The sequence below is a fragment of the Mugil cephalus genome, chromosome 15 (assembly GCF_022458985.1).
Source record: "Mugil cephalus isolate CIBA_MC_2020 chromosome 15, CIBA_Mcephalus_1.1, whole genome shotgun sequence".
Lineage (NCBI taxonomy): Eukaryota > Metazoa > Chordata > Actinopteri > Mugiliformes > Mugilidae > Mugil > Mugil cephalus.
In genome coordinates, this window is record NC_061784.1 from 6,830,582 (window position 1) to 6,846,347 (window position 15,766).

At 40.9% G+C, this 15,766-nt stretch overlaps 1 protein-coding gene across 2 annotated transcripts in view; it reads right to left on the minus strand.

Moving 5' to 3' along the window:
• Positions 1–968: 968 nt before the first annotated feature.
• Positions 969–15,766, minus strand: part of camkk1a (calcium/calmodulin-dependent protein kinase kinase 1, alpha a) — a 58,609-nt gene continuing 43,811 nt past the window's right edge. Inside the window, exons 9-17 of one of the 2 annotated variants that reach the window (XM_047606454.1) lie at positions 14,629–14,717; positions 12,634–12,833; positions 10,970–11,023; positions 10,535–10,608; positions 7,728–7,815; positions 7,041–7,169; positions 5,215–5,318; positions 3,463–3,510; positions 969–3,074 (exon numbers count right to left, since the gene is read on the minus strand). In XM_047606454.1, the coding sequence (XP_047462410.1) occupies positions 3,002–3,074; positions 3,463–3,510; positions 5,215–5,318; positions 7,041–7,169; positions 7,728–7,815; positions 10,535–10,608; positions 10,970–11,023; positions 12,634–12,833; positions 14,629–14,717 (859 nt within the window). In that variant the 3' untranslated portion in view covers positions 969–3,001. The remainder of the gene's footprint in view (positions 3,075–3,462; positions 3,511–5,214; positions 5,319–7,040; positions 7,170–7,727; positions 7,816–10,534; positions 10,609–10,969; positions 11,024–12,633; positions 12,834–14,628; positions 14,718–15,766) is intronic. The other variant, XM_047606455.1, reaches the window with a different exon arrangement.

The following is a 15,766-nucleotide window of genomic DNA, read 5'->3' on the forward strand; positions in this document are numbered from 1 at the left end:
GGGATGCACAACAAAAACAGGCATTCAAAACCAATCTCTGCAGCTGTTACAGCCTTTCCACGCAGACAGAAGTCACTCGTATCAAATTCTCACACACTAAACAGCAACGCTGTGACATGCAGATCCACAGCGACGAGCATCAAAAAGCACAGTAAATATGGTGTTTTACAGGTGAACCAGTGATGCATGTAATCACAATGACTGCAGTATGTATTTACAGGTGGGGTAGTGCAATAATGTGACAGTAAGCAGTGTTTAAGTTAAACTTGAACAACTTGAACGCGCGACCTTAAAGGGCTGGTGACCTGAGTGCTGCGACGGCAGGGAACGGGACGGTGACGCACCGACGATAAAGACGACAGCGATATTGCACCTCTGACAGTGACATCCACACAAATGGCAACATCTAGATAACAATAACAACAAAGAAAATCATTCTCTTAAAACATCCTAGGCAAAAAAATTATACAGCAAAATGCAACGCTGTGTCACACTTTTTGGTTCAAGAGCCCTTCACTGAAGGCCACCCAGCAAACACACAAGTCGGCATCTACTTTCATGTAGATCCTTAAAGAGAGCTAAAAATAACCGCTTCACTGTCTCTTGTAAGATAATAAAGCTCATTCTCAAATGTCGGCATCCTTCAGGATTTTTATGCCATGTGGTAATAAAGCCCTAGACACGATGGCTCAACAGCAGCATTTCATCTCTCTGTCCATCCTGCGCCAGAGCGAGGGGACTGAGGGCAAGACTAATAGAGGAAACACACAGGGCTGCACTCCATATTTTAAAGGGGACAACACTTGAAGTGGATGGGGAAGTGTTGCTGGCAGCCAGTGCCCATTCATGACATTGAAATGCTCCTTTTCAAGTGTTAAGAGTGCTCTGCCAGCAGTGAGCGCCTGTCTTTCACCGGGGCTGACACGGCAGGCCGCCAAAAGAGGAATCAAAATGGAGTAGTGTAAATATTGGAGGAAGAGCTGTTTATTTCCTTCTTTTTTTTCAGATATGAGTGAGCAAAGATCATTAGTTTAATTAAATTAACTTACAGAACACATACAGAAAGTTCTGTATTAATCCACAGTGCCTCTTGTGATCTCACATGCTTACTAATTAACTTTCCTGTCATTAGCGTAGCATGCTTGAACTACTGGAATTCAGTCAGGAAAAACTAGTCAGGGTCTATGTGAAAATTACAGGAGGTTGTTGCAGGGAGAAGTTGAAGTGTGAAGGGTTGCGTTCACAAACAATCAGTTTCTTTGTATGACTCTCTGCTGTGTGATTAAACCGTGGCAAACGAGTCGAGCTTTAAAAGAGCTCTTCTTTTTATTGTTGTTTGTTGTTTTATTTCATAGCAGTAGTTCCCAGAGGTTGAGAAATTACTTGTGGTAACAGGTAGCGCGACATGAGACCTCATGATAGCACTGCAGACATGATAGCACTGATTGAATGGAGTGCAATTTGCAAATAAAATTAATGTCACCCTAAAAGAACGATGGAAACAAGCTCAGCCATAAGATCCTCATCTCTTTAAAACGCCAAAAATCCTACAGTTTGATCAGATTTTTATTTTTTTTATTTATTTTTTTAAATTCCCTGATGCTCCCTTAAGCTTTTTAGACGCCTGACATAAAAACTAACCCTGCACCATCCTGCCACACCATCAAAATATGAGTGGCACCGGTTTGGTACAACACATGCAATTCAATTTAAACCTTCATACATTTAAAGATTTTAAGTTTTCATGTAAACTATCACTGCGCAAATATGAAGTGCAATTTACAAGTTTCGGTTACATTTACGGCAAGTCTTAACATGTGTGCAACATCGTCCTTCCTGTTTTTGTTTTAGAACAAACGGAAAGTTGCGAGTGAATCACTTCTCTCTGCTACTACTCTATCGTAATAAAACTCTAAGATCCTTATGGTCTGGACCATTCTGGTCAAACAGAGACGGGCTCTGTTTGGCCAGAATAAGTCACTTTCCTTAGCAAGAAGAAACACAAATCATAATAATTGGCGTCCCTTTGCTTTAGACACACTAGTGAAGACACTGAATCAATTTGCACACGGTGCAAGTTGATACAATTTCTTCAGCAATTTCTTCTGCGAGAGCACTCGCTGATATTTAACGTGGACATCATTTATGCTTTTTAAATCAGCTCTGCATCCAGGAATGGTCCACACAGTAATGTGTTCTAAATTGCAAGTGAAATTATTTAAGAGACGCTCACAGACTGTGGGAAACATAACACTTAACGGAGTAAGAGGAGAAACGCGAAATGACCCCGAACACGAAAATAATTACACGTAACACAGCAGGGAAAGTCTATTAAACGTCCTTTCTGCCTGGTCACCATCAGACAGCGGACTTCCTTCCTCATAGAAGCGCTGCCAGTCGACGTCTGCGAAGGCAGCACAGGAAGGATTCTGTCCTTCATTGCCCTGCTTTAAAATGTAAGTTATCAACAGCGTGTATTTACATGCTGAAGCACTGAACAGGGATGTCTTTACCCACCACGACTGTGACAAAAGGCTGTAAACAGTAGGATGACGAGGCCTATTAATTCAACATGCATAAAGATAAAAAACATCGCGGGGATCGCTGTCCAACATGTCCTCGTCCTTCTGCACAAAAAATAACTTGAACCTGGAATCCCTCTCCCTCTCGTCGGTTCAGTGAGGCCGGCCACGGCGCTAAGTGGTCGAGCAGCTAAGACAAGCAACGCCGTCGAGCTCAGCGTCCACAGAGTCCACAGTGGAGAAATGGGGGTGAGGAAGGGCATTCTGAGGCAAACAGGAAGCAAAGGGGAAAGCATCACAAGCGTCTGAACGTTTGCACAAGCAACGTCAGATTTAAAAAGCCGAGAGTTTTTCAACCTCCAGTTTATAGAACGAAACGTTCATGTTGTGCCACTCGTTTGAAGGAAATGTTTGGATGAAGGCGTGGATGGTTTCACGTTCGGGACAAAGCTCTGTCGACCGGGGAGTGTCATTGAGACTCAAGAGGAGGGCTCGTCTTCATGCAGGTCCTCCAGCTCTCCTTCTCTGGGTCCATCTCCTGTGCTTCCCTTCCTAAAAGAACAAGACGCAGAGAGAGATAGATAGAGAGAGAGAAGGATGTAAAGATCAGCAGGTATTTTGACTCTTCTGATCATTTCATCATGGGCAGCTGCAGCGAAGGCAGAGAATGCCTAAATGGTCACACTATCAAATGCAGCACGGCAATCGAAGCAGCTCTTCTCCTTTTTTTTTCTTTTTTCGTTACACGATGGATGTTAAAAACACACAGAATGCTTCATCAATGTAACACAACATTTAAATGACAGCAGCGGGGACATAACAGCTGGAGGGAGGGGTCGGGGGGGTTTCAGTTTCAAGTGGGGACTAGGATGGCAATGGCCGCAGCGGCTGGTTGATGTTGGACAGACAGCGTGCCAGACTGCTTGGCGCAATGCGTTACCTGAGCGAGGGGTGAAGTTTTAAAGAGGGCCGGAAGGGCCACGAGTCCCTGCAGCAAAGTGGGAGAAAAGATGGAAAGGTCACAGGTGAGAGGTCAAAGACATGCTCGCAATCAGACTCGACCCAGCTGTGATCCAACTTGAGGTGGTGGGGAGGTCAGTTTAGCAGTACATTTTAGTACTACTTCTCACGTGAGCGGTTAATTAATCATCACTTTAAAATCAATTTGTATTCAATTACAAACATTATACGTCCAAAGGAGGAGCACTTGTGATCTCATAGTAATGTCAAAAGTGTCTTTGAAATGTTTGACGCAGAGTCTACATCACGAACTGGGGGGAGGGCGTTAAAAGACAAGTGTAAGGCTCCATTATCCAACATACAGAACCAAATTTGGAGGTTGAAGCGTTCCATGACTCTGACGACGTAAACAACCAACACGGCTGCGTGCCAGAAAGCTAAAAGGGGAGATTTCAAATGTCAGCAGCGCTTAACTGAATGATTGTAGATCAGAGATGTAAGAAGCAGTCACAAATAATATTTCACATCCAGTAGCTAGAATACTAACTGTACTATCATCTGTGCGAACATATGCATGGAAAGATTAGATCCTAGTCAGGATGATGGGGAGCGTCTGTGTAGCCGCTTTACTGCCAAAACTAACTGGTTCCTGTCACGAAAGAAGCTTCACAATCTGAGCATGACTCAACCTACATTTGTTTTGTCTTTGAGTTTGGGAAGAAAAAAAAAAATGTTTAGTTTTTTTGAGACATTCGTTAGTTTCAACTTTCTGAAAAGGAACTGAAAGCTTCGGCTGCAGTTGAGCTTCAAAGTGGAGCAGTACCCGACGCTCTCCGAGCCTTCCAGTGCTTTTGGTAATGGTGCCGCACAGTATGTGTTCATTAATAATGCCTGTCGACAGCCTCAGTTCTGTACTGACTCAACGCTGATCATGATGGCCTAACTATTGTGAGCTTGAGATGCGGCTACCATTTTCCAGCAGGGGGCAGTATTATTTCACGTTCCCCACACATCCTCTCAAAAAAAAAAAGAAAAACCCTTCAACTAAGGCAGCAGCTCTCTGACAGCCTAGAGGGAAACGGGGGGAAACCTCGGCCGAGATAGAGGAGACATTATCTAATAAACTGCTCACAATGTCACATTAGAGTCTGCTCCACTTTCAGCACAACAGTGATCCATTTTCATGACAAACTCTGCTGGACACTTAACACAGGATATTGTTCCAAATGTGCCTGCAGAGCAACAGGGAACAAATCCTGAGGCACATATTTGCCCTTGGCTATATACGTTAAAAATCATGACAGTGTGAAATGATTGTCGATTTGTCCATGTGATAATTTCAATCCCGAAACAGGATGTAACAGAAATCCAAGGTCAGCCTGTGGCGCTGGTGGATCTGTGTCACTCTGAATCTTTCTAGCCTTGAACGCCAGGAGTAACACACACACAAAAAAAACACTTATAAAAGCTGTAAGCTCCGGTGCATACAATGAAAGAATGAATTATGGTGCTATGGCAACACAAAGCAGCAGCTGCTGCTGCTGCTGCAAGAATGAGCGCTGGTTAACCTGATACAGCAGACAGAAGAGACAGGTGCGAAGTACTGATCCGTCAGAATCTCTAACGATGCTTCCAATCAGACTGGACTTGTGTGGTTTTGTCTTTCTGGATGAGATATGTATATATTTAGAATGTAAGGCAGATCTGGATGTGATGCTGTGACTGTGCTTACATGAGCAGACTGCCCGGTGCAGACATGGACCGCTCCTCTCGCCTGCTCGGACACTCAAAGGGGTTACTGAAGGAGCGTTTCCTCAGCATGGCTTTTACCAAGATCTGAAACAACACAGGATGGTTACATAGATATGCAAAACATCTATTGTTTTTTTTTTTTGTTTGTTTTGAGCAGGTGATTCTGAGCAGCGGCTAAAATGGTCTTCCATGTGAGATGTCCATGTGAGGTAAAAAATAAACTAGAATTGGGGAGCTTATGAGAGCTTTCTTCTGTGTTTGCACTGCACAAACATGAAATGTAATTCCAGGAAAATCTTCAGTTTCTTGGTGACCACTGACGGAACTGTAGAGAGCTTTTGTCATCGTGATTGTTGATATTGATCATGAAATATCTCCCTGAGACGGCCTGCAGCAGATAAATAATGGTGTCAGGCCATTTACTGAGACATTTTCTTTTGAGACACTGCAAGCATCTGAATCTAAAGTTGCTGTTAATGTAGGACAATGGCACATACAGTATTGTGATGGGTGGAAAAGCAGAAGTTCATTCAGACTAACACTAACACTCGTATGTCATCTCTTTCTTCAATTGTTAAACAGAAACCTGTGTTTGTTAGCTAATTCTAATGCAAACCCACATCTTTAAGTTGTAACTTTTTCCTGTTTTGTATTCTATAGAGACATCATACATTTGTGAATGAAAGGACAAATGAGATTAGTAATTTGAAATAAACACAATACACCAAAGGTTTTTGAGAAAATTGGCAATTTGTTTGAATTTGGAGAGAAGTAGCCCTTTAAATATCCTTCAAGGACACAAGATGCTAAACCGAAGTCCCACAACCCAATAATTCATTATTAACCATCAGACCAAACCTATTGTCTGCATTGTCCACAAAACAGTTTCATTAGGAAATTCTGTCCATGTGTAATAAATTTGTCTAACTACAAAATGCGTCTCTAAAATCAGTTTTCATTGTTACCAGGCTCCCAGCTGCTATAATGATTACTGAGGTCTAATATTTTTTATATATGAGAAACGTCAATGTGCAAAGACCTATTTAAGCACTAAAGCAGATACAGGTAACAAGTGTAACTAATAAAACACATGCCGATAACTTTAATCAAAGCAGAGCATGGCTACATAATAAATGGTGTAACTGTAAAACTCCTTGAGACAGCTCATTTTTCTTTCAGTTTACAAATGTACAGATGTGTCGGGAGTAATTACCAATCACAAATCAGGGCTGTTGTGCCACATGTTAAAATGCACGCAGCTCTGTCTTTGTGCAGACGCTCACGTGCATCTTCTGCTGTAAATTGCTGCAAATATTTTCAATGCATCAACAAAGAAGAATTTGATTGACTTTTGGAGAACATAATGTAAGCTGTGTCTTTTTTTGCTCGTTGTAATGGTTCTGGCCCAAGTGTTGGTGCTGAAATGTGTAAGAGACTGATGTGCAGAAAAAAAAACTGTTTGACCTAACTGGGAAGCATGACAGCCTGAGGCTGAGTCTGAAAGCCAGGGTCTCGTGCCAGAAGTGTGAGAACTGGCAACAGTGATGCTACTGCGGAGGCCTATGCCATTTTATAAACATGTTTCCAAATTAAATCAGAGAACGTTTGGGAAGCCAGTTGGGGCACAATCTGGCTTTCCAAATTTGTGAAATGTAGCAGAATTTCAGCTAAGATCAGCCTCAAGAAAAAGTTTGAAAGCTGCTTTAATTTTAGCTTTGAAAAATCCTTGTGAAGGTGACCGAGGCCGTCTTGAGTTGCTGCTGAAAGTATCACGTTGACACCAAAGTCCTTGACGAAGTTTCTTACCACTGCAGAAAGGCTCGGAACAAATTTCACTGAGTTCTGGATGTCTTCCTCTGTGACCTCCACCACGGAGCAGTGCTCTTCCTCCAGAGGCAAGGGGTCAGTGCCTCCCTGGGTCACCCACTGGTCCATCTAAACACACACACAGACAGCAATGATACAGGACACTTTCGTCCTATCCTATCTTTGATGTATCCGTGATCTGCAACCAGTCGGTGTGGTAGTTTATAACGCAGCAGAAGGCTGAGGAAAATTGTTAAGAACTATTTTTTATTTTGTAACAAGAAAAGTGTTTGTGCGTGAGCGTTTGCCTGAGGACATGGCATGATGTCTGACAGCCTCATTATCTCTTGTTCCATGAACACAAACAGTCTCTGGTGAAAAAAAATAAATAAATGAGTCACTGACACATGATTAGATTGTGTCATGGAAACACAGTGGGGAGTGGGTAATGTCATCCATCCATCCATGGCTGTCCTGGACCCTCTGTGGCCCTGTAATACGGACTGACTCAATTTCAGCCCAGTCCTCCTCAGGGACAAACAAGTTTCATCATGCCCTGGGGCAGCACGGCATTACTAATGAACCTTGAACCGTTTTGTTGTGTGTGAATACGAACAATGAAATCCTCCTGTTAGGATCATGTTTGAACTAATCTCGTAGTCTCATTTGACATCTGCTTTATGTTACCTTGATCTCAGGGAGGGTGATCCTGGTGTCTGGGTTCTTGTCCAGCATCCGCAAGATCAGAGTCCGCAGCTCTTCACTTATCGCTGGTCTGCAGAATACACAGGGTCATGATTTGAAGAAAGGAGATCGGGTATTTTGCACACATTATGTGATGAGGACATGGTAAACAAAGTGGTGTATTTATATCCATTTGTCTTTTCTCACAACTCAACACGTTCACTTTCTCACTACTTCGGTTTAATGAGGTGTGAAGAAAAAGCATGAAGAATGATTCACTCATTTCTTTGACTCACAAGTCAAAGTTTAGGGCCAACCAAAACATCACGAGAATATTTATACGTTTTGGACCTGAAGCAAACCATTCACTTGAGGAAACCCACCAACATCTCAGAAATAAGGCGGTTCTGTAATTAAGGAAAAATTATTCAGCAGTTCGTTTTGTTTCTGTTGCTGCATCAGAGGGTGCAGCAGATACTGAGAAAAAAAGGTCACACAGTTATGTACAATCATTAACTTTCTGAATAAATACCCGTGCAAGTATATTATTTCTGTTTAATTTGTTTAACAGGCTTATCTTGGTCTACTCTCAGGACTTGCATCACAATCCGCTGATGATTTGAGCCATTTTTATGCTGTAATGTAGAAAATCCTAAAGGGTTCAAAAACTTTTAAGCAGCACTGTAGATAGGTAGATAACGAGACCGATAACGAGACCCCTGAGCAGGTGCAGTAATTTTGCTTGTTTTGTTGTGTGGTCCATGGCACTGGTGCACAGAGTCACCTTTGTGTATGAATGCCTAACAAATGGACAGAATTTCATGTGTCATTGTTAAAATGCTTAGTAAATTAGCAGGCCACTTCATTGTTGCATCCCTGCAACCGATTGCCAGGACCTGCCCGTAAAAACCAAATGCCAGGCCAGTTACTTTCCCCTGGGGCCTTGATTGTCTCAGTAAAACAAGTTCATATGAGCTCAGATATTGACCATGACAGTGGTGTGACATGAACTCACAGCATAATGACTCTGTTATTCACCGGAGAGGACCTCTGTGCTTTTATATAACCTTTTGCCGGAGGAAGATTGGGGAGACACAACAGCTTGCATGTGTAAATTAGTTTTTATTTCAGTTCCATTCAAAATCATATGAACAGAATCATATCTGCTATTTTTGTTTGTTTGTGTTTACAGGGACATGATAATAGTTACGACACAACAAAGGAGATAGAGACTGTAATGACAGAAAGGAAAAAATAAAACAAAATAAGGTAAGAAAATAATATATATTAGATATATGTTGTATAGGTTCCTCACTCTAACAGTATACCCCCAGACTAACCTCATAGTCTCGGGGAGTATGTTACTTGTTCCATTTGATAGATTTTCTTTATTTTTTCAGTCCACATATTGGAGGGTCGGGATTCAGCCGCCTTACTGTAATGCATTTAACTGCTGTTGCTAATATTATCTATAAAAGGCATTTTTTGGCTCTTCCTTCAATGGCTTTTGATAATAGACTTAGCAGAACCACTGGGCCTGTCCATTGAACCACTCAGTTAAGTATTGGGTGGAAATATTACAAACACTTCTTTCCAGATCGTTTCCAGTTTCGGGAATAACCAAAGTACGTGGATCTGAATGCCAATGTGTGGGCCACAGTTTCTCCTGTATTTTCTCCTGTATTTGAGCGCGTAGTGCCAAATTTAGCCATAATTTCAAGTGTCCGGAAGAACCTCAGGATTATCTTCCATTCAAATTCCCTCCATACATTTGAATTAGTTACCAAATGTACATGAACACATGCTGGTTTACACTGTAGCAACTTTGATCCAGTCTTTGTGTTATAAAATACATCCCTTAAGAACATGAAGAAGTCCATGCTTGGCAGCTCTGCAAATGATTCAAAGTTGCCAGCATGATGGAGTTGATGTAAGTTGGTGAGTCCATACTTTGACCATTTTCTGAATCCTGTATCTGATTTAGAGGGCGGAAAATCATTTATATCCATGCTCAAATTGTTTCAGACAGGGTAAATGTAGGTTTTATTGTAGGTCTTCCATATTAAATTGTCCAATTTCTCTAAGTTTTGGAGATGTCAATAGGTAACATTTGAAAAAGATATAGTAATTAAGGCAGCACATTCACAGGGTCGCTCTCAATGTAGCCCGAAAAATGCTGTTCTGTATGTATCGTCATCCCTAATCAGCTGTGCAAGTGGTTCAATACTGATATCAAAAAATAAAAGGAGATTGTGAGCAACCTCGACTACTGCTTTCATGGCACCTAAGCATAGTGTCATTGACTACTCTTTAACTTTTGGGTGTGTCATTAAATTTCTGTTTGCTTTTTCAATGCTTGTTCTGATCACATGCTGGTGACATTCAGTGTGTCCTGGCACTGACCGCTGTGCAGAGCTATTCACTTTTCTTTTTGGCTAAGCTCTAAAAAAAAAAAAAAAAAAAAAAAAATGAAAGAAGAAAAATGTTTTGTGACTTTGATGCAGTTGAAGCGATAGCTTGTGGCGAGGACAATGTTTTCTGCTGTGGACAGGAGACACACTCACTTACTTATATGTGTGTATCTCTACAGCCCTGTTTTTATGCATTTTATTTTATTCTATAGTGCTGTTTTTCTACAGTTTTTTTTGTTTGTTTTTGTTTTTAATATTTGTGCTACTTTAGCCAGGAGCTACCACTGAAATTTTCGTTATGTACGCACAGTGACAATAAATGATCTTGAACGTTGGAGCAACACTGCTGTCTTTTTTAATACAGAGGAAGAGAGGGAAGGCTGCAGGTGATGGACTTACGTTTCTGGGAAATCCACAGGTTTGGTCCTTATCTTATTGTGCAAAGCCAATATGTATTCATCAATAAACGGGCACTGCAGGTGGAACAGAAGAGAAAGAGAGTAAAAATCACAGAAAGTAGAATCCCAGAAAGAAAGTACACTGAACTACTCATGTACCAAAGACAATCTGCAGCCCTAAAGAGAGCCAAGACAAAAAAAAACAGCAGCAGTCATCAGCCTTCAGTGTTCATTAAAATGAAAGATGACACCAGAAAGCCACTATATAAAAATAAATAAATAAAAGGTGATAGATAGTGTTGTTACTGAAGTGCCACTGTATGCCGTTAACAAGCTGTGTAGTCTGGAAAATAAACACCTTCTCCAGCCTTCTCTGTTACTATTTTTGCAACAGATATTAGTTAATGACTGAGAGACAGAAAATGAGCAGACTTGCCTTCCCAAAGACGAAACAGTAGAGGGTAACTCCCATGGCCCAAACGTCCAGCGCCTTTAAGAAAGTGTTAAAAGTGACGTTAAGGGCAGCTGAATGCCAAACACAATGACAGACATGCATTTACAAGAACACTGCAGTGATGGCAGAACCTACTTTCACAGACAAACACAGTGCCCCGAATCGCTGCAGACTGCCTTTCAGTGATTTATGGGACATTTTTAGGTTATTTTTTAGGGGGGCGTGTGATGTCAGATACCTTGAAGATGGATTTATGTGATCATACACCCAAGGCTCTGCTGCTAACCATCAGTCTTTCTGCGTTCCACCCACCTTCTCTCTCTTGCTCTGCAGCTTCACTGGAAATCTTAAATGGAATAATTAAACAAGCCCTTTCAACCTGTGCAATGTATCTCAATGCCAGCGGCATGTGTTATCAGACAGCATGATGTATGTCCTAATGGCCCAATGTACTACTGGGACTGACAGCTCAGGGGGTTTAAGTGACATAAGTGTTGGGTTTTAAGCATTTCACTGCCAATATACACTACCAGTCAAAAGTTTAGACACACCTTCTCATTCAATTCAAGGAGAAAGTGTGTCCAGTCTTTTGACTGGTACCATACATACTCTTTGAAACATGGCTTCCACATCCAAATGAAGCCTAATCAGACAGAAAAGGGCGCCAAAACTGCATACATTTCTGTGAAAGCTTCGGAAAGCAGCAGGCTGCGGCACTTGAAGGTCTCTTACACCCTGACAGCTTTTTGTCCGCAATCAAATGTTCTATTCTGGCCCCACATTTCATGGACATGAAGCCACAGGAGGAAGGAATGCGACCATGATATGACGACAGGGGGAGGCGGGGGTGGAAGAGAAAGGTTACAAACGCTGATTGGTAAACTCTTTTCTGCACCGCTTGCTCAGGTGTGTGGACACTGGTGTCATGCAGTCTGTTTATATGTTATTTGTTCAAACTAATGACTACCACAGAAACGCGAGGCTCAAAATCCTCGGCAGACGTTTTGTAATTCATAAAAGCAGATCTTCCAAACACCTTCTTTTCAATATGGGTTGTTTATGTCCTATATTTACAAGGAAAGAAAGTGCTTGATGCTGTAAAGTCATAAACGATGTTGCACATGAAGTTAAGCACTGAGCAGTGATCGGCCTGAAACTACTCGACTTCTGCACAAAGTGGTTAATAAGCCTGAACAGATCTTAATGAGTATATTGTAATTAGTTTGTTTGCTTCAAAATATTCTACAGATGTAGGTGGTAATCAATCCAATCATTACAGATGATTCCTTAATCATTGCTTAACTGTGAAATGCAGACATGGTGTACTGACGAGACACATTCCTACATCAATAATTGCTATATCATAAACTGAATACTCAATTGGTTAATTATTAATATGCTGCTGAGTGGTAGTTGTTAATATTAGCCAGCACACAGGATGAATTGTTAGATGGATTCATGGATTAGCAAGCCGGTAAAGGCCTGACTTGTCAAAGCTCTTATTTTCGAGTCATATGGGTAAAGGCTTAGAGGCGGGATTTACGGCTTTTACAGCATTTAGTTCATTTCACTCAGAGGCCCACTCATTCCCCAAATGCCCTACTCAGACATATCTTGCTGTTTATATACCCTACGAGATCACTCACTTTTCCACTGAAGCTCTTTCGCTTATCCGACAGGGTCTCTGGTGCCATAAATGCAGGTGTGCCAGCAGTGCTGGACAGCAGAGCATCGTTGCCCTCGAACTGGTTGCTGACTCCAAAGTCTGCTATCTTTACGTGGCCGTCGTCCCCCAGTAACAAGTTAGAAGGCTTGATGTCCCTGTGGACAATCTTTTGGTAGTGTACTGAGGAAAGGAAACAGAAAGTAATTTTTCTTTTTTTTTTTTTTTTTCATACAAGTACGAAAACAAATCAAGACAAACAACACTCTGATGACTTTGTTATTCTTGGAGAAGTGGGGTAAAAATTGAGGCTGTGTCCTAAGTGTGCAGAGGAGGCCAACTAGCATCTAAAGTGGAAATGGTTTCTCCCCTGAGAATGAATCTGCTACAGTAACATTTTAATGTCTCACTCATCTTTTTGGGGGAAACTAGGCCACTAACTACTGAGACACTTTTCATGGAGCAAGTTGCTACGCAGAAAGTTGGGGACCCTCAAAAGCCTGTGGTGAGATTATAAATGTTTACCTGCAAGTTAACTGCTCCCGCCAGGTAACGACAGTGGATTAAGTATAACATTTCAGTAAATATAACTGGTTTCTTTTTATTTTCAGTCGAACATCAACATATTTATTATGCACCAACACCGTGTTCTTGTTCCGTTTCTTCTCTTCCCTTCTTTTCACTTTATTCCCAGTGTAAGAACACAGATTCATATTTCTTGCATTGTGACTGTGGCCTAAGTTTGTTTGCACAAGAATGATGTGAGGACTGTGAAGGTCAGCGAAGACTGAGAGCTGAGCACATCTTCAGACCTTAACACTTAATAGCCGCCTTGTTCTAAGCACTGGACGCTCCACTGATTGGATAAGTGGGGCCTTCTTGTCTGAGGAGGACGTATTGAGACATGAGGCACTTCACGCATTAAAGGGCCTTAGCAATTAAATGCTGTTGGCACTAATTACACTCACAATTAAAACACATGTGGGTGACATCCAAAATGACCGTTCATACATAAAATATTGCATAATTAATTAGGCTGAAGGAGACATGCTATTTCACCTACATTTCAAACACAAATGACAGCTACAGTTCATCAAGACAATATTAAAACGCAGTGACAGTTTTGTTCAACATTAAATACATCACTTTAAAATAACATGATATAAACTGTAGTATATGATTAAAACTAATAATTTGTGAAATAATATAAGATATTCTTAATAAATAGCTAATTACTGTAAAATGTTATTTCAGTTTTATTTTCATGCAGCTTTCTAACAGTTTATGTCAGTGGTGCTGTCCCCGCCCTCCCACCTTTCAGACAATGACATGGCTACTGCCTCTTTACAAAATAAGCTCCGTCACTGTTTACAGATTTAATCAGATACATAGCTCCTGTTAGCTTAAGTAAAACCAATGGCAACTAAGTTAACGCATTAACATTTTCAGATTTGTCTTTTTGCAACAAAGTCAAGTGGCTAAGATATACATTTTCTGTCCATGATGACTGATGATCATCATGTACATTTACATGCGATCTCTCTGTTGCCTTATTTTCCAGACAGACTCCTTGGTCCAGAAAGAGGGAGTATTGATCCCTAATGATTAGGCTCATAGCCCAGAAAAACTGATCCACTACAGCAAATGATGAGCCAGCTTGAGAAAACCCACTCTGCTAAACAGAGGCTAGATGCTGATGAGGCAGACAGCACCAAACTGCAGCCAAGATGAGGATGGTAAAGAACATGTTGTTCCACTCAGCAGTAAAGGAAAACACAACCATATCATTGTTTTCAGAAAGCGTAGCACAAGAGAAAACTGCCAAACCTTTTACACAGAGTGTTACAATGTGTGTGATAAATAGCTCTTTAGTTAGTAATGCTGTAGAAGTGAATTAACTGCTAAAAAATGTATTTCACTTAAACACTAAGCCAGGCTCTGAACCCTGTTAGCCACTTTATATGTGTGTGGTACTTACAGTACTCTATACCCAGGATGACATCTCTGAAGTACAAGCGAGCTTGCTCTTCTGACAAAGGATTGTCTGTGGGCACTTCCATCACTGGACTGCAAATCCACAGGCAGACAGTCAAGCAGTACACAAGACAAACAGAGACACAGGCGGCATGACAGACAAATCATAATCACATCATCACATAGATCATGTGTATCAGATCCTTCATTATCAGCATTGGAATTTGGCGCTTAATGGGATAAAGACTGAAGCATTCTGATCAAACATCACTGACGTTCTACGGAAAATAGTAAAATAGTAAAAATAGTAAAAATAGTAAATTGAGTCAATGATGCATTGCATTTGAATGATTTGTCAATAAAAAGCACATATCATCTATATTAGCTGATCAGTTTTACTGTGCAATATACAACACTTATTAAGATATATATTGATTTAATTTAGTTTCATTCCTTTTAATCTGATGAAGGTTTCGAACCTTGATAACACAAACATCTTCTGGCATATTAAGTGCTCGTGAACTAAAAATAAATCTCAGAGCACTTTAAATCTGTCATTATCTTACCAACTGACTATGCTGTTCTGTGTAATCCATATTTACAAAATCAATATCTATTTTTTCTTATGAAGCACTGAGGTATTGTGCAGCTTCCAGCTGCCTATTGTCCCAAGGACAATACAAAACAAAGCCACCAGCCTACTGCTACTTACTCAGACTAAACACAGATTCTCTGAACACACAAATGTTGTTTTTTTGTTTTCTTTTCTTTTTCAGTAACACACTTTAACAAATCTTATAGTTGCTGAACAATGTACACATCTTTTGAGCACCAGACAATAATTTATTCATCCAAACTAAGTATCTTCCTTGACAGCCTGCTTTCTTACAAGAAATCAATACCATGGCTGAGCGCCTCCTCAAGTTTTTTTTTTATTATTTATTTATTTTTTTTTTTACCAGTTTTGCATTTGCCTATAATCAGTGTCACTACTGGTAGTATGAGGCAATACCTGGACACTACAGAGGTTATACAGGCATATTGATGCTCCACTGCCAGAGTTCGACTGCCTGTTTGTTGTGTCTTCCGGCACAGTCTCAAGAGCATGGAGAAGATTCCAGGAGACAGGCAGTTACTCTGGG